Below are 21,188 nucleotides of genomic sequence, written 5' to 3'. Positions count from 1 at the left end.
CAACTCTCAATGGCTATAATTTTTACTATTCACCCTATATCTTGTATGACTGGTTGTAAGAAGTAGAAAAACAAAATTTTGTTGGGTTTAAAAAGAAGCAAGAAAAATATTATTTTATAAAGAATTAGAGATAGATATAAGAAAAGGAAAATCCTCAAAATAGTCATTTTTAACCATGGTTTTTCACAAATAGCCCAAGACCAAACAAAATACACAAACTAGCCAAAAAAAACTTCTTTGGATCCGACTAAAATCATTTCTGATCCGACTGAATTTTTAGACCTTTAAAAATTGCGCCACGTGTCAACGTTTTAATGGCTCCGATGAAATTTCTTAAAACTCTATCGGATCCAACTGAATTTTAGTGGGTTCGACTGAATTCTTCATCTTCTACCTCTCAAACCATAAATCCCCATAACCAACATTCAACTCCATATTTCTTATTTCTTCACAAAATCAAACAAATCAATAGTGTAAATCGCTTAGTTTTTCGAGGAGAATACAACCATAGTATTTAGTTCACTCTAGAACTCAAATAAAAAAACCCCGAATTGAAAAATCTAGGGTTCGTCGGACAAATTAAACAGTCGGATCCGACGGAAGCATGAACTGAACCGTCGCATCCGACTGTCTTTTCGGTGAATCTGTCGGTCAGTCAAAATCTTAAAAATGTCGAATCCGACGGAACATCTGGCAACGTGGCGCGTCATGATTGGTTAAAAATGCAATCAGATCAGTTAGTGTTTTGGTCGAATCCGACGAAAGAATATGACTAGTTTAGGAATTTATTTTGCTTTTTGGCTGAAATTAGAAAACCTTGATCAAATATATGCCTATTTTAGGGATTTCTCGACCAAAAAAAATATGTTTATTTAGAAAAAGAAAAACGAATCCTTTAAATTATTTTATAGAGAATTCAAACGTGCTTACATGAAAATAAACAAATAAAGTATAACGAAAACGAATCCTTGATTAATCTCAAAAAGATTCTTCAAAATTTGGAAACCATTAATATAATTCGCTAGCAACGTATGCATGAAAGTAGTTACGTGTCACACGTACACAATTCTTATCCCCTCTATACGTTCAGATTTATCCAACACCTCCCTATATATTCACTCCTCACTTATACGATATCTGTTGCATATGTACGTGTGTTAATTAACTGATGGATAGCATCGAACATAGGACAGTAAGAGTTAATGGGACAAACATGCATGTCGCCGAGAAGGGCACCGGCCATGTAGTCCTGTTCCTCCACGGCTTCCCGGAGCTCTGGTACACATGGCGTCACCAGATCCAAGCCGTGTCGGAACAGGGCTACCATGCGGTGGCACCAGACCTACGTGGCTATGGTGACACCGACTCCCTGGTGGGAGACGTGGTGGCACTCATAGACTCCCTGGGCGAGGAGCAGGTGTATCTGGTGGCAACGGATTGGGGGGCGATGGTAGGGTGGTACTTGTGCCTGTTTAGGCCGGATAAAGTGAAGGCGTATGTGTGCATGTCGGTGGCTTATAGCCCAAGGCAAACATGGAAGAAGCCGGTTGAGGCCTTGGAAAGTGTCTTTGGGGATGATTTTTATATTTGCAGATTCCAGGTTAATAATTTCTATCTCATCTTAAATTTCGAATCGAAAGTTTAGTTGTGTTTAGAGTGCAAACATATCGAGCCGCTTGCAAAGTACTTGAAATTAGTTTGCTGAAAGCTCGAATTGAGTCAACGTTAGGCGGCCTTAAACGAGCAAGAGAGCAAGCTAAAAAAGCAAACTACTGGCTTGCTTAAAAGCAAACATATTAAACTGAAGAGGTAGGTCCCAGCAGAGCCCAGTTGGACCCGCAAGACTCACCTTGAAGAGGGACGTCAAGGACCAACTGGTTCCGCAGGACCAACCATGCTCAGAGAAGACCTTACGCGCAGTACGCCAGCTGTTCCCGCAGGAAAAGCCTCCCAATGGTGAAGTACCCCGCCTGTTCCCGCAGTTGCGGATACAAGCCATCAGGGAAGGCTACCCGCACTAATAGCAAGGCTACCCGCACTAATAGCAAGGCTACACGCACAAGGCACTAAATAATTCAGTAGTCACCTGAAGGAATGAGCAAGGCGGGAATACTCCCGCCCAAATGAGCCAGTCCGTACGCTTCTGGAAGATCTTTTGTACTATACATGCCAAGGTATGGACAAAATAGACAAGATCTGACCAAAGCAGCCCATGAACCAATCACAGGGTGACAGCTCACCGACAACAGTACGAGGAGCACACTCTAGTACAAAATGTCACTATCAGCCGCTGCCTACTCACCAACCCTTGTCGTGGCACGTACATAGCCTGCAGTTGGTGGAAAAGGAATAGTACACAGCCAGCGGAAAAGGAATAGTACACAGCCGGCGGAAAAGGAATAGTACACAGCCGGCTATGTCACTATCAGCCGCTGCCTACCCACCAACTACCAGCATGGCACGTGCGTAGCCCACAGTTGGTGGAAAAGGAATATTATACAGCTGGCTGTACCTGCTTGGAAACCTACATTCGGCTATAAATACTCCAACACCTTGGAACGGTATCATCATCTTGTATCTTATCTTCTCTAGCAATCTCTCTCAATATACACTTATATTCAGAGCAATCTAGTCTGATTCTCACGCCGAAGGGTGGTCACAAAGAGGAACCCCCCCTTCTCAGTGACGAGCTCACGGTGTCTGTTTTGCAGGTCATCAGAAGAACAACCATCTTTGCCGGACCTAACCCTCGTGGGAAACATTTACTTAACCCCCAGATTATCCGTAATCTACCCGGGGTCGTCTAGTGTTTCTTCATTGGCGCCATCCGTGCATAAAAGCTAGAACTATTTCTTTTTTAGTTTTTTCCAAAACTTCTGGAATGATGGTTAACGTTACTCCGGTCCCGAGGCCAGCGAGTGACCAAGAAACCCCGGTAATCACAACCCCAGCTACTGGGAGGAACACCGGCGAGTACACAAATTTTACGAACACTACCCCGGTTACTCAAGCCGGGGCAAGTGCAGTAAATTTTACGAACACTACCCTGGTTACCCAAGCCGGGGCAAGTACAGTAAACAATCATCCCCTGGGATTCATTGATACCCAGGTGGAAAGACAACAGACGAGGCTCCCCCGCCAAACACTTGATCAAGTTAAAGCGTGGCGGAAGCACGTCAGAAGGAATTCCAAGTTGAGTTGGATGAACGCTTACGTTCACTCCAACAGGCTGACGAATTCGGAAGCACTCGACAACAGCTCAACATGAGCAATGAGTGCGAGTACTTGGACGATGACTGGGAAGAATCCGATAGTGACGCAAACCCTCGCCATAGGGCGAAAGGGACGCGCAAGGAAACGGACTTCCAACCGAGAAGGAATTTTGGAGAAACCTTCAAACCAAGGAACGCGGGGGGAAACCCACGTGACTTCTCCAAAACCTTTAGACCAAGTGTTGCAAATGCAGGAACGTCCAAGTTTGCAAGGGACATTGCGGAAGCAATCGCCCCGAAGAGTGCTAAACAAATGTCCAACATAGGCACTTATGACGGTATATCCGACCCAGACGATCACTTGAACAGATTCATAGCGGGGGCAACCGTCAGCAACTGGACAGAACCCACGTGGTGTTATATGTTTCAGATGACGCTGGTTGGAGCGGCCAGGGCGTGGTTTGATCGTTTACCGGTCCACCACATCTATGATTGGGCGGACTTTCAACACAAGTTCAGCCAACATTTCAGTCAACAGAGGAAATATACTGAAGAGCAGTGGACGATCCTCAACTACGTTAGAGAGGAGGATGAATCTTTACTAGACTTCATCACTCGCTTCAACTCCAAAAAGCTGAGTCTGGGCACCATAAGCGAAGATCTTGTTCGCGCCGCTTTCATCCAGGGCGCCGAATACCGAGAGCTTATCCGCACGTTGACGGGTAAGGACGGCATGCCATCCACATGGGATGCCATCATGACGGCGGCCAAGCGCTTTGCCGAAACGGAGAAGCAACTGGGTAGGGATCTTCCCCAGAATACACACCTCTACACGCAGAGGACTAGAGAAAACAACGTTTGGACTGCCCGGCAAAACAAAAAGAGGAAGCTAGGTATTTGGCAGTCAAGGGTAAACTTTGACACCTCATCCAGCTCTCGCCCTCTAGTAGGCGAAAGGGATAACACGCACCCATCAAGCCGAAAACACCGGTGGACGCCACTCACCAAAAGCGTCACGGAGATATTTGCCACCGAAAAACTCCCATGGCCAAAAGCTTCAATGATCCGGTAGTGACCTAATGCGGATCAGAGCAAATCCTGTGACTTTCACGGGACAAAGGGTCACAACACTGAGGAGTGTACATCCTTGAAGGATATTGTTGAAACATTCGTCAAGGATGGAAGACTTACACACCTTGTAGCATCAATCAAGAATGGAGGGAGGAATGATAACCGATACAAAGGCAACGGACGAAAGCCCGTTGACATCAGCATCCACATGGTTCATAGTAACATCAGGGAAAAAAAAAGACGAACGACAGAACCATGCGCGTGGAAGGAAGCTGAGGTGCGCTTCCCGCGAGTGCCAGGAGGACCCAGCAAAGAAGGCCCTATCGTCATCAAAAGCCAGCTCGGGCACTACATCACCTCCCGCACTCTTGCTGACAACGGCGCCTCGTCAACGGTTATGTACAGGCAGTTCTTCGACAAACTAGACGACGAAGACAAGGAACGCCTGGAAACGGTCTATGCCTCGATGGAAGGGTTTGACGGCAGCACAAACACCCCCCTGGGTATCCTATCTTTCCCCGTCATTCTCACGGACGGGAAACACTCCCGCACAGAGGACGTGGACTTTGTCGTGATGAGGAAGCCACACCATACATACGACATTCTCTTCGGGAGAGACGGGATGGCAAGATTCAATTCCGTGGTATCTTCAGTCCACGGCATGATGGGATGGCCAACAGCTGAGGGTGTAGCGATGATCACCGGTATTCCTCAGGTATGCATCGCATCTGTCTCATCTAAACCCAAACCAAAGATGGCTAAACAAACCATCACCGAACCAGAAAAATGGGCCCTCAATGGCAAATACCCCGACCAGGCTGTTACCATTGGCCCAACAATCACTGATCCTACGCGCACCTTACTCAAACGCTTACTACAGAAAAACGCTGACATCTTCGCGTGGACACCGGCTGACATGACTGGTGTACCTCGAAGTAAGGCAGAGCATAAGCTCAAGTGTGACCCGGCTTTAACGCCAGTCATACAAAAGCGCAGAGTAATGGGGGCGGAACAAGCTAACGCGTGTAGAACCTAAGTCAAGGAACTCCTTGACGCGGGCATCGTACGCGTTAGCAGATATCAAACATGGGTTGCAAATCCCGTCATGGTACCGAAATCTAACAAACAATGGCGCATGTGCATAGATTTCAAAGATTTAAACAAAGCATGCCCCAAAGATTGTTACCCGTTACCCGAAATTGACCTCAAAGTGGATTCATTAGCATCGTTTCGCCTTAAATGCTTCCTTGACGCATATAAGGGGTACCATCAAATCCACATGGCCGTTGACGATCAGGACAAAACCGCACTTCGGACGCCCGATGGCACATTTTGTTATCAAATGATGCCATTCGGACTTAAGAATGCCGAGTCCACATACCAACGGTTGATGGACAAAGAGTTCCTTGCCCAAATTGGGAGGAACTTGGAAGTCTACATGGATGACTTGGTCATCAAAAGCCCTAAGTCAGAAGCGATGTTGAAAGACATCGAAGAAACTTTCAACACGATCAGAAAGATAAACATGAAGCTCAACCCGAGCAAGTGTTCCTTTGGGATGGAAGAAGGGAAGTTCTTAGGAGTCATTGTTACTAAAGATGGCTTCAGAGCGAACCCTGAAAAGGTCGAAGCCATTATCAAAATGGAATCACCTACTACCATCAAGCAAGCTCAGACACTGAATGGACGCCTAGTCGCACTTAACCGCTTTTTGTCAAACCATGCGGATAGGTCGTTCCCATTCGTGTCAACATTGAGAAACTGTTTAAGGAAAACGCACTTCCGCTGGACACCAGAAGCGGAAGCAGCTTTTTAGGAAATTCGGTCACGCTTGATCGAACTCCCAACGCTCACAGCACCAGAAGCGGGGGATGAATTAATCCTATACCTTTCCGCCACAGATAGAGCAACCGGGGCAGTCCTGCTAGTAGAGCGAAAAGGCACCCAGATGCATATTTACTATGTTAGCCGTGTCCTAACAGACGTAGAAACCCGGTACTTTACCCTGGAAAAATTAGTCTTAGCACTTGTACAGGCTTCACGCAGGCTAAGACGATATTTCTAAGGTCACCCAATCACCGTTCTCACCAACTTCAAACTTGCAAACGTTCTAGGCAAACCCGAATTGTCGGGACGCCTAGCCAAATGGGCAATAGAATTGGGAGAATACGCGATAAAGTACAAGCCGAGACCAGCCATGAAAGGCCAGGTCTTGGCAGATTTTATTGCAGAAGTCCCCGCTTCGCGGGAGAAAGAATGCCAGGAGGAGGCTCAACCCTCCCCAGCACAGGACATCGATGTCTGGCGACTCTACACTGATGGAGCAGCCAGCAACGAGGGTTCAGGCGCAGGGTTGAAACTAACCAACCCAGCAGGCCAAGAATACACTTACGCTATTCGACTGGATTTTCCAAGTACGAATAACGAAGCGGAGTATGAAGCTTTCTTGGCCGGGCTGAGAATTGCGCGTAAGATGGGAGTGAAAAACTTGGAAGCCCATGTGGATTCCATGTTAGTAGCCAACCAAATAAATGGGACGTACACGGCCGTGAACGACACAATGGCCTTGTACCTCGCACAAGCAAAAACCCTTATGCGCGATTTTAACGATTGTAAAGTCATACACGTCAAGCGTAGCGAAAACAAATCTGCGGATGCGTTAAGCAAGCTTGCATCGTTAGCCTTCAACCACTTGGGAAAGGATATTCGCATTGAACTCCTTGGAGCACCATCAGTCCCGCACAAGGAAATCTATGTCATCCAAACCGGCACAGAAACGTGGATGACACCAATAATAAATTACCTTGCGGCGGGTATACTACCAGAGTCAAAAACACAGGCAAGAAAAATACGTTGTAAAGCACTGAACTATCAACTCATCGATGACATCCTTTACAGACGTAACTTTCTTAGCCCACTCCTAAGATGCGTGGACAACCAAGATGCTGGCTACCTCCTAAGGGAAGTACACGAGGGCATCTGTGGAGTACACGCAGGTCCACGCGCTGTTGTAGCTAAGCTAAACAACGCGGGATACTTTTGGCCGGGGATGCATACGGATGCGCTGGCATACATCAGAAAGTGTAGGTCTTGCCAGCTCTACGCACCCAACACGCATCGCCCGAAGAATGAACTTGTTCCAGTCACCTCTTCATGGCCATTTCAGAAGTGGGCCATCGATGTGACAGGCCCATTTCCCACAGCAGTAGGGAACGTTCAGTTTCTAGTGGTAGCCATCGACTACTTCACCAAGTGGATAGAAGCAAAACCCTTAGCCCAAACAACCGCAAAACATATCAAAAAATTTATTTGAGAATTTATTATTTGTCGTTTTGGACTTCCACAGACTTTGGTGAGCGATAACGGCACCAACTTTGCTGACAAGAAGCTACAAAAGTGGCTGGAAGAACTTCAAATCACCCACACCTTTACCTCAGTGGCGCACCCGCAGGGTAATGGTGAGGTGGAAAGAGCAAATAAGAGCATCGTCGACGGCATAAAGAAAAGACTCTTGGAACACAGATCCGGCTGGGTGGACGAAGTTCCACACGTCCTTTGGGCAAACAGAACGCTGAAAAAGGCCAGTACGGGAGAAACCCCGTTCAGCCTCACTTATGGCACTGAAGCCATGGTCCCGGTCGAAATTGGTTTACCCTCACCAAGGGTCTTGATTCAGCCAGAAGACAATGATGCGGAAAGACGGTTAGACCTTATGCTAACCGAAGAACGCAGAGACTTAGCCGCAGCGCGTGAAGAGAACTACAAGCGACAAATGCAAAAGTACTACAACACGCGGGTAAAACTCTGCAACTTCAATGTAGGAGACTACATATTGCGTAACAACGAGGCTTCAAACCAAGAGCGCCCAGGAAAGCTGGCCCCGGTCTGGGAAGGACCATACATTATCAAAGAAGTTTTGGGAAAGGGCGCATACCGGCTAGAAAGGCTCGATGGCACTCCCATCCCAATAACATGGAATGGAGCTCAATTACGCAAATGTTACATGTAGATCAATTCCAAACTTGTAAAGAAAAGGCCTAGAGCCACTTCTAATGGAAATGATTCTCCTTTCACATTGTGTTGATAGCCTTACCTTTATACTTATGAACTTCCCACACTGATATGCCGGTATTCACCGCATAAATATGGGAAGAAGTAAGTCGTTGCGTGTGGAAGGCGGCAAAACCCGCATAAACACAAAAAACGGAAAAAATTTCTCTGATGAGGAAAATCTTCACGCAGGTCAGTTATAGGTGAAGTTTGGTCATCCCACTAAATGAAAGTGACGGTCTTACCCGCACAATCATGATAGAGGAAACTGAACATTAACCTATTGACAACCGCGCGTCGAAAGGTTAACTTATTCAAAACACTTAGAAAATTTCTAAGGAAAAGATGAGGAAAACCTCCACGCAGGTCAGATATAGGTAAAGTTTAGCCATCCTACTAAGTGAAAGTGACGGTCTTACCCGCACAATCACGAAAGAGGAAGCAAAACTTTAACTTATTGTCTGCCACGTTGAAAGGTTAACTTATCCAAAGTACTTAGGAAATTGCTAAGCTAAACTAGAATATGCGTGAGCAAAACATATAAGGTCTACAAGGCAAGGCATTAACAAAAGATTTATATTCCATAAAAATTCAAGTATTACAAGAATGGCCGGGCACATACCCGCGTACAAGAATATAAATCTATACAAAAATAAAAATCTATTCTAACAGTGGGAAGGGATCTAAAGGATCAAGCTTTAGGACCACTTCCACTTGAACCCGCACCATCAGTAGAGTGTGGCGGTTCAAGGAAAGCCTTGAGAATAGCTAGCCCATCATCAGCAGCAGTAATCTCGTTCACCTTCTCCACCACCGGATGCAGGAAGGCAGCATACTGGTTCACTGCTTGGTCATAAGCAGCTTCAATATCCACATCATATAGAGGGAAGTTGGAAGGCGGGATGCCCTTCTCAACAAACCCTAGACCAAGCAGGAAGCCAGCCTTTTCCCCATCCTCATGAGAAGCGTTGAGGGCCGCGCTCATGGCATCGTCATATGATGTGTTCGTAAGAACCCGATGCACAACCTACAAAGCAGAAATATATCTCTTCTAAGCGTAAAGAAAAGCGTAAAGAAATTGTGAAACTGCGCATACCTGAGACAACGCTTCTCGAAGAAGCCATTCCTTGGTAACCAGAGCCTCCTGGAGGGCAGCTTGAGCTTCATCGCGGGCGCGTTCGGCTTCGTTCTTAGTAAGGTTGGCAAGCAACACATCTTTAGCTGCAGCCTCTTCGACGCCCTTCAGCTTACGCTCAGTGTGGTCAAGCATGCCCCTCTGGTCCAGGATCTCTTGGAGCTTCTTGGCGTCTTCCATGGCCAAGGCATCATGAGCCTGTTGGAGCCTCTCTAATTTGGCTTTAAGCTCCTCATTCTCGGTGCGTAGAGGCTCGGCAACAGCTTCAGCCTTGGTGGCCCTCTCAGTTGCGTTCCGTGCAGTTTCCTTAGCCAGCCGAAGCTGTTCGTTAACTGCTTGGGCAGCCTTGGAACGGGCCTCGAGCCGGGCCTGAACTTCAACCTCGAGGGCTTTGAAGGCCTTCTCCTTTTCCGCAGCAACAGCGGCAAGCCTCTTATTCTCCTCCCGGATAGCCCGCGCCTGAGCCACTTCCAGGCTACGCGCCGTCTTTAACTTGTCGTTTTCACGACAAAGTAGCTCGACGCGCGGCTACATCCGGGCAAGGAGGATTCGGAGCTCGTTGGACAGCCTACCCTCCTGGTAGCTAGCCATGGCTTCCCTCAGCGCACCGCTTGGGGCGGCGTGGCGCGCCCATTCGACGCACTCCTCAGCAGTCCGGAGGGTCGTTCCCCGGCGGATACTCCACCGAGGAGCGTACACCTCGTTGGAATCACGAATTGCAATAAAACAAAAAACAGTTAAAGAGGAAAAGAAATGATAAAAGGGATATAGGCCAAAATAACCCTACGCACCTGTAGGGTCGACAACAGGCCGATAGCCACCAAACCCATCACCTGAACCTAAGGGATATCCATCCAAAAGGTCAGGGAGACGGGAAGGAGGCAAGGATTGGCTAGACGCCCCAACCCCGAACATACCTGAAGGACCGGCCGCGGTCGCCGGCACCGGAGGAGGCATGGTGGAGGCCGCCGCGGTAGAAACCAACGGAGGTGAACTCACCGGAGGTGAACTCACAACCGTGGAAGTCGCCGCAGAAGAAACCACCGCCGGCTCAGTGAAGGATTCCGTGAAGATGGCACTGACAGCCGGCGGGGATGATGTTACAGTTGGAACAGTTGCCTCAACGGGATGAGCAACTGAACCAATACTGCAAACAGGCGTAGCCGCCTGGGTCATCTCCTCGGGTAGGTTGACCAAACCTACCGTCATGGGTCCAGAGCTGCTCCTTCCCGCTCCACTCTGGAATGCGGTAGCATCCACGCCTGCACGAAGACAAGATATATAAGTATAATGGCGGAAAGATATGCAGTTAAAGTAAATGGAGTTTATACTTACGAGTCCTCTTGAGCTTGAAGGTGCGAACAGGCGGGGACGAACCCGATGGAGCCGGCCTCTTCACGCCGGTCACCGTCGTACTGGGCTGCCCGGAGGTGACAGCTGTCTCAACCTCCGGAACAGTGGTCTCACCACCACCAGGGTTCCCCGCCGCCTCTTCACTTTCGGTCTCCGACTCAGACCGGTTCCCCTGATCGGCAGAGGCAACCTTCGCCTTGCTCTTCCCGCCAGCAGCCTTCTTCCTCGCGAAGAAAGGACCATCTGCGGATTCCTCATCAGAAGATGACAAAATTAGAGGAATTCCAGCAGAGGTTTGAGCATTGAGAGGGCGAGGGTTAAATAATCTTTTACCTGGCCGCGTGGCGCTCAGTATCTCATGGCCTGGCGGGTAGGCCTCCACAAACCGATCTGTCGTCTGCTCAAGGATGGGCAACTCGTTCTCGTCAAGAGCACGAGTACCCAACCGAGCGGGACCACCACTCTCCCGCGGATACAGAAGAGACTGCAAGTTGTTTCCCTCTGAAAATAAAAAGAAAGAGATGGTTAGAACAAAAACCCTAAATTAGCAAATAATATGAAGCATACCGTAAGGGATAGAGTTCAAACCGTATTCGAGGACGATGGAAATCTGTGGCGCCTCCGCCCCAGCATCTTTCCACACCCGGCTCATACCGAGCATCACCATCCCAGACTCCGCAAAGCGGTAAACCGGAGTCTGGATCCGGGAGATCTTGGCAAACCATTCCGCCTCCTGGTAGTTGGAAGCGTGAAGGTTGGGGAGTGCTCTCCCGTTCTTGAATGTCATCGCGATAGGGACGACACTGGCAGAGATGTAGAAGAACTCCCGCTTCCAAGACCGAAGACTGCGCTCGGTAGCACAGATCTTCAAACCCTTGATCCGGGTGACCAAGGTGTACCAGCCTTGGATGCACCTCCAGGAGTAGAAGGTCATCAGGCGGTCGACATGGGGCTCCACACCCAGAATTAGGCACACCCATTCAAAATGGCGGATCTTGGCGATCGCCATTGGGTGTACCTCCGTTATGTGCACACCGTGTCTCTCCAAAACACGGTATACAAACTTCGTCAATGGGAACCTGAGATTCCTATAAACGAAGAATGCAGCATATACCCCTATTTTGCCCTTGGGGGCATCGTACACCGTCTGGTGAGGCTCAGGAAACTCAGGCTCGAACGGCTCGAGCATGAACTTCCTGACGATGTACTGATAAAGGTCGATGGGAAGAGCACACTGGCATTCGCCAGCAGTGCTCTTATCGTCCTTATCAGACGTGGACGTCGGGATCTCGGCGTACACATCAGACTCCTCGGCGGTAGCCTCAAGATCATGAGTAGAAGACATGTTTTAGATGTAAAGAAGGAACGATTTCAGGAGAATGCTCGACGGAAAAGTTAGAGTATTCACCGGAAATCGTTTAGAAGAGAAGTGAAAGTGTGGATTAAGATGCACCCTCTCCCCCTTTATATACTCATCGCAATGAATGCGATGAATTTAATGCAGGGGAGAGAGAAAAGCGCAGGTGCAATGAAACTATGACACGTGGAAAGAGCAAGCTGGCAACAGCTGTCGACAGGACGCGTGCCGTAAATCTCGCGCCCACGCGCCCGAAAACTCGCGCCCACGCGCCAGAAAAAGCGTCTGGAATGACCATATACTGTCACGTCGCCATAACTTCCTGCACGTCCTGAAACTGTCAGAAGAAACCATCGGACGACACTAACGTCCCTTCAACAGTTTGGACTGTTCTTATCCTTTCACCAACTCTTCGAATTTCAAAAAAATTCAAAAAGATTCTAAGATTCAAAAATAAGAGGGAATATACCCCCTTACCTTGGTACCCAAGAAACCGTGAGACAAGTGCGGGTACAGTGTCAAGGCGAAACCCTTCACATACCTAGCACCTGCAGGGAATTGAAGCCAAGAATACCTTGGAAGTAAAGAAACTATAAGATGAGTGTGGGTACAGTGTCAAGGCGAAACCCTTCACATACTTAGCACTTGCAGGGAATTGAAACCAAGAAGGACCTTCTGGACCGTGCTTGCGGAAAGAGAAATAGCACCTCCACATAGCGGGAATGTTGAGAACTAGCCTGTTTGAAACTTCAAGGCGGAATTGGTGGTTTAACATGACTGATCACTATGTCCGAAACTACCAAAACCTCGTGAAGAATCTATACAAGTGAAACTCAACGCTCCCGATGTGCGAAGGGGTTAAACACCTACCCGCATCACAACCAAAGATCAGGCAGAAAAGTCGGGAATTTCTGCGAGTGACATTAGGAAAACCGCGGGAAGAATCCCCACGGAACGCCTTAAAACTAAAAAGCCTTTCCAAAACCCCTTGCTTAAGTCCAAAAGTTCACCTCACTTATTAACAATTCATGAGAAGAACATTGGACTAGGGGGACTTTAAGAGGTAGGTCTCAGCAGAGCCCAGTTGGACCCGCAAGACTCACCTTGAAGAGGGACGTCTGCGCAAGGACCAACTGGTTCCGCAGGACCAACCATGCTCAGAGAAGACCTTACGCGCAGTACGCCAGTTGTTCCCGCAGGAAAAGCCTCCCAATGGTGAAGTACCCCGCCTGTTCCCGCAGTTGCGGATACAAGCCATCAGGGAAGGCTACCCGCACTAATAGCAAGGCTACACGCACAAGGCACTAAATAATTCAGTAGTCACCTGAAGGAATGAGCAAGGTGGGAATACTCCCGCCCAAATGAGCCAGTCCGTACGCTTCTGGAAGATCTTTTGTACTATACATGCCAAGGTATGGACAAAATAGACAAGATCTGACCAAAGCAGCCCATGAACCAATCACAGGGTGACAGCTCACCGACAATAGTACGAGGAGCACGCTCTAGTACAAAATGTCACTATCAGCCGCTGCCTACTCACCAACCCTTGTCGTGGCACGTACATAGCCTGCAGTTGGTGGAAAAGGAATAGTACACAGCCGGCGGAAAAGGAATAGTACACAGCCGGCGGAAAAGGAATAGTACACAGCCGGCGGAAAAGGAATAGTACACAGCCGGCCATGTCACTATCAGCCGCTGCCTACCCACCAACTACCAGCATGGCACGTGCGTAGCCCACAGTTGGTGGAAAAGGAATATTATACAGCTGGCTGTACCTGCTTGGAAACCTACCTTCGGCTATAAATACTCCAACACCTTGGAACGGTATCATCATCTTGTATCTTATCTTCTCTAGCAATCTCTCTCAATATACACATATATTCAGAGCAATCTAGTCTGATTCTCACGCCGGAGGGTGGTCACAAGGAGGAACCCCCATTCTCAGTGACGAGCTCACGGTGTCTGTTTTGCAGGTCATCAGAAGAACAACCATCTTTGCCGGACCTAACCCTCGTGGGAAACATTTACTTAACCCCCAGATTATCCGTAATCTGCCCGGGGTCGTCTAGTGTTTCTTCATAAACCGAGCCTAAAAGCAAGCTTGAGAAACAAATAAGATAAAAACCAAGCCTAAAAGTAAACTTGCTTAATAATTAAAAAACAAACTTATCTAATAAATGAGTCAGAGCTCAAACTTCACTTGTAGAGTTTGGGAGCTTAAACAAGAACGCTATTTGTGGCTTTGTGCAATATTTATTTAATATATAAAACATATAATTTATTATTAATATAAAAATATTAAAAATGTTATTATGTTACATATAAAAAGTATATTTACAAATATAGATAAAATTAACTAATGCATCCATACTAGTATTTAATAAAATAAATAATAGTCAAGTAAAATCGCGAGCCAAGTTCGAGTTTGAAAAGCTACTCTCGAGCAGAAGCTCGATAAGATTTTTAAGACAACACGATAACATCAAAATGTTGATATAAAGTTAATAATGATGTTATTTTGGTCATGAGTTTGGAATAAAACCATTTCGCAGGAACCCGGAGTAATGGAAGCCGAGATAAAGAGCTACGGAACAGAGCATGTGCTTTTAAGCATCTATAACGAAACAAGACCCGGGCCTATTCGTCTTCCCAAGTCTGAACCCTTCGGTTCCGAAAACGCCCCTTCTCCATTGCCACATTGGTTATCCGAGGAAGACCTTAATTACAATGTTCAAAAATTCCAACAAAAAGGATTCACAGGACCATTAAACTATTACCGAGCCATAGATATGTATGCATGCACCTTTAAACACCACTTCACCAATAACATATTAAATGTAGTTGGGCGCATAACAATATATGAATATTGTGGAATGCAGGAACTGGGAGCTTACAGCTGCGTGGGCTGGGGTACAAATACGAGTGCCCGTGATATATGTGGTAGGGGAAAAAGATCCTGTGTACACTACCCCAGGGGCGAAGACGTATGTGCATGGTAGCGGGTTCAAGACGGACGTGCCATTGCTTCGACAAGTTGTTGTGCTGGAAGATACCGGTCACTTCCTCAACCAAGAGAAACCTCAGAAGATCAACGACATAATTCTTGATTTCATCAAGAACTTTTGACCGCGTACTATCTTCGTAGTAATATTGCTTTTTTATATAAGTGTTGTGTATTAGCCATTAGGGTGTTTACAGGTTGGGTTAGTGAATTCGACTCCGAAGGAACTATGTTAAAATGTAAATTTGATCTCCATTAAATTATGAACTCAGAAGTTACTATAATCTAAAGACTAAAACTCAACAAGTCATTGTTTGAACATCCATTTTACACAAATGGATGAATTGTAAAAATATGAATACAATGGGATGTTGTCAAAATATACCACATAGTTGCTTCTTCTACAACACAACATATCAAGTGTTCTCCTTTCCAAAAATGAAACAGATGGGCACAGAAATATAAAGAAAACTGTCATACTGTATGTGAGAAACACTTCAGTAGAAGTCATGAAATGGTGACAATGGCAAAAGGGTAATTAGGTCCCATATCTTCTCTCACTTGTTCTTGAAGACCCTGCCTCCGAATCTGGGTCACGGGTCCATGAAGCTTGACTTGCATAGGCACCATTAAATTCCTCCGCCCGCATGTAACCACCAGCACCACCACTCACCTGCACAATGTTTGTATCAAAATCAACGAAACTTACTGTATATAGACTGTATGTATGTATACAAGTATGAAAATGTTCACTTACAGTCTCCAAACATGCAGATAAAATAGTCATGCCTGGCAGTGCATCAATTCCATGCTGATTTTAACAAAAACAATTCATTAGAAAATAAAAATATGTTAAGAGAACAATTTTATAAAAGAGGAAATAGCATAGCCTACCTGTCTTTGTACTTGAGTCTTGTAAATAACGCCACCACAGCAGAACAATGTTGAAATCACAAAGAATCTGCCATTTTGTAAAATGTGTGACTGATTATATAATAATTAAAAGAAAAATAACTACATTTACTTACATGCAAGAAAAGATTCCAAACAGCGCCCATCCTTTAGTAGACGTTCCCGCTTCATTTTGCTTAGATTCTGCAGTATTAAAACAAATTGTTCTTTGGATTAATTATATTGTCAAAAGTAGATTTGCATCGAGGAAGACAAGAAACCGAACATTACCGCACATTTTTGTGAGACTAAACTGGATGGGATCAAAACCCTCGACTGGTATAGTTAGCTGAACCTCATACGGGTCATCACGTGTCGTTTCACCTGAAATATGCAACATGATTTTAAGAAATAGAATGCAGAATATGTAGACAGTAAAATATATTAATATAGCAATAGATGATCGTGTACATCTCCAATCAATATTCAACAATGTTGGAGACAAAGTTGTAGGCAGATCCCCTGCTGCTCCCGAGCCAGACAAAGTAACCTCCAAACTGTTCTTTGGAGAAACCTGGTAAAAGTACCAAAAAGAAACTAATTTTAAATTGAATCAAATCACTATAATCAAAATTAGTGTGTCAAGCATATACCGTATAGGTTGGTTTTTGTACTAATTGAGAAAGCGAAGCAATTGCAGTCATATAGAGAGAGACACGATTCTGGTCCGTATCAAAGCTGCAATAAACAAAGGCAAAAAAATTTTAGAAAAAAAAACATGGAAATTAATGGTTTTAAAAATAATTATGACCCCTAGGGTCAAGACCTGTAGTCCTTGTAAGCCTTTTCATAACCGTACTGAGTCATGCCATTGTATACCTACGAGGTGATAGCAGTATGTTAACGATAAATGATATTTTGATAATGTAATTTCCAACTAATGACAAAGAAAGGAAATATTATGTAAAATATATAATCTTACAATTTCCCATGATCGTGGATGAAAACCCACTGTGAACCCTTCAAACACTCGTGGACCTGGTTTCTCACACGGAATTGCAAGTTCAACAATAACTCTGCACTCAAAGATAGAAAATAATTATAACCTAAATCATGAAAAACAAGATTTTCTTTTTTGCTAGAAAAAAAACCTGCAATCTGACTCAAATGTGACATTGCATACGCATCCAAGTCCAGCTGAATAAGGGAAAATGTAATAGTAATCAGTATGGGCCCCATAAACATTTCTAGAGCATTACAAGTCGTTTTAAACACAGACATAAAAAACCTAAAATAAATCCAAAAAAAACTCACATACTTTTGCACCGTGCATTTGGGCAATCACCACATATGATGTTTAACTGGATTCAAACAAGAATAGGTAGTCAAAACCAACACAAACTATAGTTATGATTAAAAGGCTTAATCATATGTTCATTTCTGCAGCATGCTTATTACCTGAGCCGTACGTCCCCTTTTGTCATGACTTATTTCACATTTTTGAAGATCACCATTGTAAAATTCCTGATGCATAAACGAATTAAATCCAAAAATACACACACACACACAGATTCTATACATATACATATATATAGGAGAACGTTAATTTCATGACCAATAATATACGAATTCTCAAACTTCCACTTACTTGAACAAAATTATAACGTTCTGAACCGGCAACAAAATAGTTGGAGCCCTCAAATCTGCCAAAACCAATATATCCCTGCATACATATACAGTTGCCAAAGATTCAAAGTTTAACCTTTTGTTGTACAACTTTAAGGGAAATAATCAAATAAAGTATCATAGCTTACCGATTGCGATCTAGTTTCCACATCTTTACAGAACCGAATTGCACAGTCGGTACTCTAAACAAAAAGAAACCAATATCAACATTAAACAAATAATCTCAGATTATAATTAATAACAACCAGAAATATTTATCAATTATCAATATACAAGATATTAGTCATTACCACTCCTTCATACTCGAAAGGATATCCGGTCCAATTACTCTGCATAATATCTTAAAGAAAACTAATTTTAACACCAAAAACAATGAATATACTTGTAATTACTTTAAATACATAAAAAGTAGGATACAAAATCATAAATGTGACTAGAGTAGTCAAGAACATAGCAATTGGTAGAGGGTACAGTCACAGAATCCACACTGCATATTTGATACAGCAAAGCTGGAAATATAAAAATTAATAGATGTTTAGTTTTGCAAAATGAAAAAAGAAATGAAACCCTTAATTACTAATAATACTTTACCTGTAAATATGGTTAGGTAAAAACCGATCCTGTGGTTCATACTAAAAATAGGAATTGTAAAGAGTGTGTTGAAGGAAACAATTTGAGATTTAAGTTTGATAGATAGATAGATCAAGGTGGCATGAAAATACAGCCGGCAATTGTCACAGTGACATTGGAAACCTGATGACGACAATGATGATGGTTATGGAATTTATCTTGTACTTGAAGTTGAACACCAATGCGGGCTGTTGTATCTTTACAAGTTTGGTCCCTCATCTTTAACCATATTATGTTTTTAATTTAACTTGTAAATTAACTTCACACCCATAATTTTTAAACGACTATAGCCTTTTCAAACGTTAATATTTTTATAAAAAAATTACACCATAAAAACGATCATTTAATTCTCTTTAATTTGGATATGATATTGTTATAATTTTTACATTTTAAATAAATTAATATTTTACGTAGGGGTGTTCAGTGTCCAATATAAACCGCGAACCAACCGTTCACTACGTTTTGAAAATTTTGAAACCGACCAACAAACCGAAAGTAATATAAGAAAAAGAAAGAAGAAGTCAAACCAATGACGGATTTAAACGATTTCAAGGTTTTAACCGAACCATAAACACTTATATTTGTTACGTTATTAACAAGTTCAAACACCCGCTGCATCGCGCGGGCACCCGTCTAGTAATATCAAATAAATCCTTGTTTATTTTCTAACACGGGCATGGGTGGGTAGTGAGGATGGGTCAGATTTTATCATGAACCGGTTCGTGTTTAAAATGGGCCCATGTTGGTTAACCCATGGACTCAATACCGGTTTGGAAGTAGCCGGTTCAGGTTTAAAACCGATTGAGAAGCAAGAAGTTGCAGCCCGATTAAACTGGTTTGGATCAAGTTGAGACCAGTTTAGGACAAAAAACATTGTTTGCTTTTTTTCTTTTTTTATATGCTTTTTAAATTGGGTCAGGTCCTAAATCTGTTTGAAGGAATCGGATTATGAATTGGTCATAGGTCAATAAACACTTTTGAAATTAAATAAGAAATCTAAAACACCCTCCAAATAATGGGATCCATCGTGTATGAAACTTTTGGCCTAGTCTATTGGGTTCCAATCTCTTTCGAATCAATGGATTTACTCTAGTTATTAACTAGGGTTTTACCCGGTGCGATGCGTCGGGCAGGTCGGTATAAACCTAAGTGTTGTCGGTCACGGGCGTTGAAGTGATAAGTCGACGCGAATTCGACCGGTTTCGGTGTCGTGCATTATGATATCGTAACTAAAAACCAAAAATATATCAAAAAACTATAAAAATTATTGTGGACCAATGGGTGGCGTCGGTCAGTAAAACCCGGACGTTGGAAAGAAATATTTTTCCAGCCCCCAAGTGATTAATAAGTTGATGAGAAATAAGATGGGAGTAACGGGGGTCTATATAAGGAGAAAATGGCTAATGAAACGATGGTACGTGGAGGATTGAAGATGCATGGCATGGAAACAACCGTACACGTGCACAAGGAGTTAGGTCGACAAAGAAATGTCGGCTGAGAATGATGTGGAGTTTTTTTTTTTTTTTGAATGTTTAAGCTTGTCTCCTACTATTTACAATAAACCGCCATTGCCAGGGATCGAATCCTGGACCTCTCACCCAAAGGCCTAAGCTTTTACTATCCCACCAAAGTGGAGATGGCTAGTTTTGTTGATAAGGATTTGGATTTTATGAAAACTACGTCACTAGTAATGTGATAATCAATTTGTATTCATTTAGAGGCCATACTACTCATGACTCATGAGAACCTCTATCTTATTAAATTACTTAAAAATAAATATAAGTACCTTTAGAAGTTTATGAAATTTTAACAATTGGACGGCAGGGATCTTATCTTACATTTATACCTAACAATGATCATGGATGCTTCCAATTCCTCAAATAGTTCAACCAAATATCTTGGTCGTCCACTCGTCCTCATATCAATTACAAGAAAATTTTTAAAAATTGTCAATAGTCGTATCAAATACAACTCATTTCTAATTTTTTGCCAAGCAGAAAACGCTACATTAGCTCAGTCGGCTGAGATGGCGAAAACTTAAGCACCACTTTTTGACTCTGAAAATCATAAAAAGATTTTTTTTTTGAAAGGAGGGCTAAATTACAAGGATTAATCACTTGGGGGCTCGAACAATATTTTTTTCAAAAGAGAGGTTGCCTTCATTTGTAATGGCGGGGAGTTTTAATAATATAGGGGTGTCGGAGTTAGTCAGAGAGAGATGACTGCAAAAGTATCTCTCCTCCTTTTCTAAAGGATGGGAGTCTGAAAAAGTTCTCCCCTCCGTTTGTAACGGCGGGGAGTTGCAAAAGGTGGAGGAGACTTTCTTTTAAAAGCTAAAAATTTGAAAACAATATTACTCATACAAAAGGTGGAGGAGACTTTATTTAAAATTATTCATACAACGTTGTGGTTCAAGATTTTAAAAGCTAAAAATTTGAAAACAATATTACAAAACAGTTTTTTTGTAAACTTCGCGTATATTTCTTTAATCACCATACGTGATTTTCTTAACTAAATTTTTCTTGACTAATTTCTTTTACGTGAGAACTTTCCAACACATGAAACGAGGTCTACAATGAGGTTCATACATGAGGGATATATGTCTTCAAAGGAGGTGATTCAAGATTTTGTGACTGAAATTTAAACACAATAGTACGAAATAGGTTTTGTAGAACTTCAAATTTCAAAATAGCATTAGCCCCCAAAACATTTGTATAAAAAAACATTTTGCATACTCGATCCCCTACATTACAAATGTTGGGGAGATAACTTTTTCAGACTCCCCTCCGTTATAAAGGCAGG

The 21,188-nt window shown here is 43.8% G+C and overlaps 2 protein-coding genes across 3 annotated transcripts; one reads left to right on the top strand and one right to left on the bottom strand.

Moving 5' to 3' along the window:
* The first annotated feature begins 987 nt into the window (after nucleotides 1-987).
* Nucleotides 988-15,505, top strand: LOC143551260 (epoxide hydrolase 3-like). The gene is made up of 3 exons (XM_077041727.1): nucleotides 988-1,600; nucleotides 14,731-14,969; nucleotides 15,058-15,505. Exons 1-3 carry the CDS (start codon nucleotides 1,169-1,171, stop codon nucleotides 15,302-15,304), a joined length of 918 nt encoding a protein of 305 aa, XP_076897842.1. The 5' UTR covers nucleotides 988-1,168; the 3' UTR covers nucleotides 15,305-15,505.
* Nucleotides 15,506-15,545: 40 nt separating this feature from the next.
* On the bottom strand, nucleotides 15,546-18,502 carry LOC143551259 (uncharacterized). 2 transcript variants are annotated; one of them, XM_077041726.1, is made up of 17 exons: nucleotides 18,348-18,502; nucleotides 18,174-18,265; nucleotides 18,047-18,085; nucleotides 17,885-17,938; nucleotides 17,719-17,793; nucleotides 17,529-17,594; nucleotides 17,389-17,431; nucleotides 17,222-17,267; nucleotides 17,053-17,146; nucleotides 16,897-16,949; nucleotides 16,724-16,808; nucleotides 16,542-16,644; nucleotides 16,362-16,454; nucleotides 16,208-16,274; nucleotides 16,074-16,140; nucleotides 15,937-15,990; nucleotides 15,548-15,852 (listed from the first exon to the last, which is right to left on the bottom strand). In XM_077041726.1, exons 1-17 carry the CDS (start codon nucleotides 18,385-18,387, stop codon nucleotides 15,718-15,720), a joined length of 1,206 nt encoding a protein of 401 aa, XP_076897841.1. In that variant the 5' UTR covers nucleotides 18,388-18,502; the 3' UTR covers nucleotides 15,548-15,717. The 2 variants fall into 2 exon arrangements, with proteins under 2 accessions (XP_076897840.1, XP_076897841.1); XM_077041725.1 differs by having other exon boundaries at nucleotides 15,546-15,990.
* Nucleotides 18,503-21,188: the final 2,686 nt, after the last annotated feature.

This window comes from Bidens hawaiensis, unplaced genomic scaffold (genome assembly GCF_021521415.1).
Source record: "Bidens hawaiensis isolate Kalapana, Puna unplaced genomic scaffold, B.hawaiensis_p1.1 tig00016275_1, whole genome shotgun sequence".
In the NCBI taxonomy this organism is placed as follows: Eukaryota; Viridiplantae; Streptophyta; class Magnoliopsida; order Asterales; family Asteraceae; genus Bidens; species Bidens hawaiensis.
Note: the sequence above shows the minus strand (reverse complement) of the source record. Positions and strands in the feature narration are given on the sequence as shown.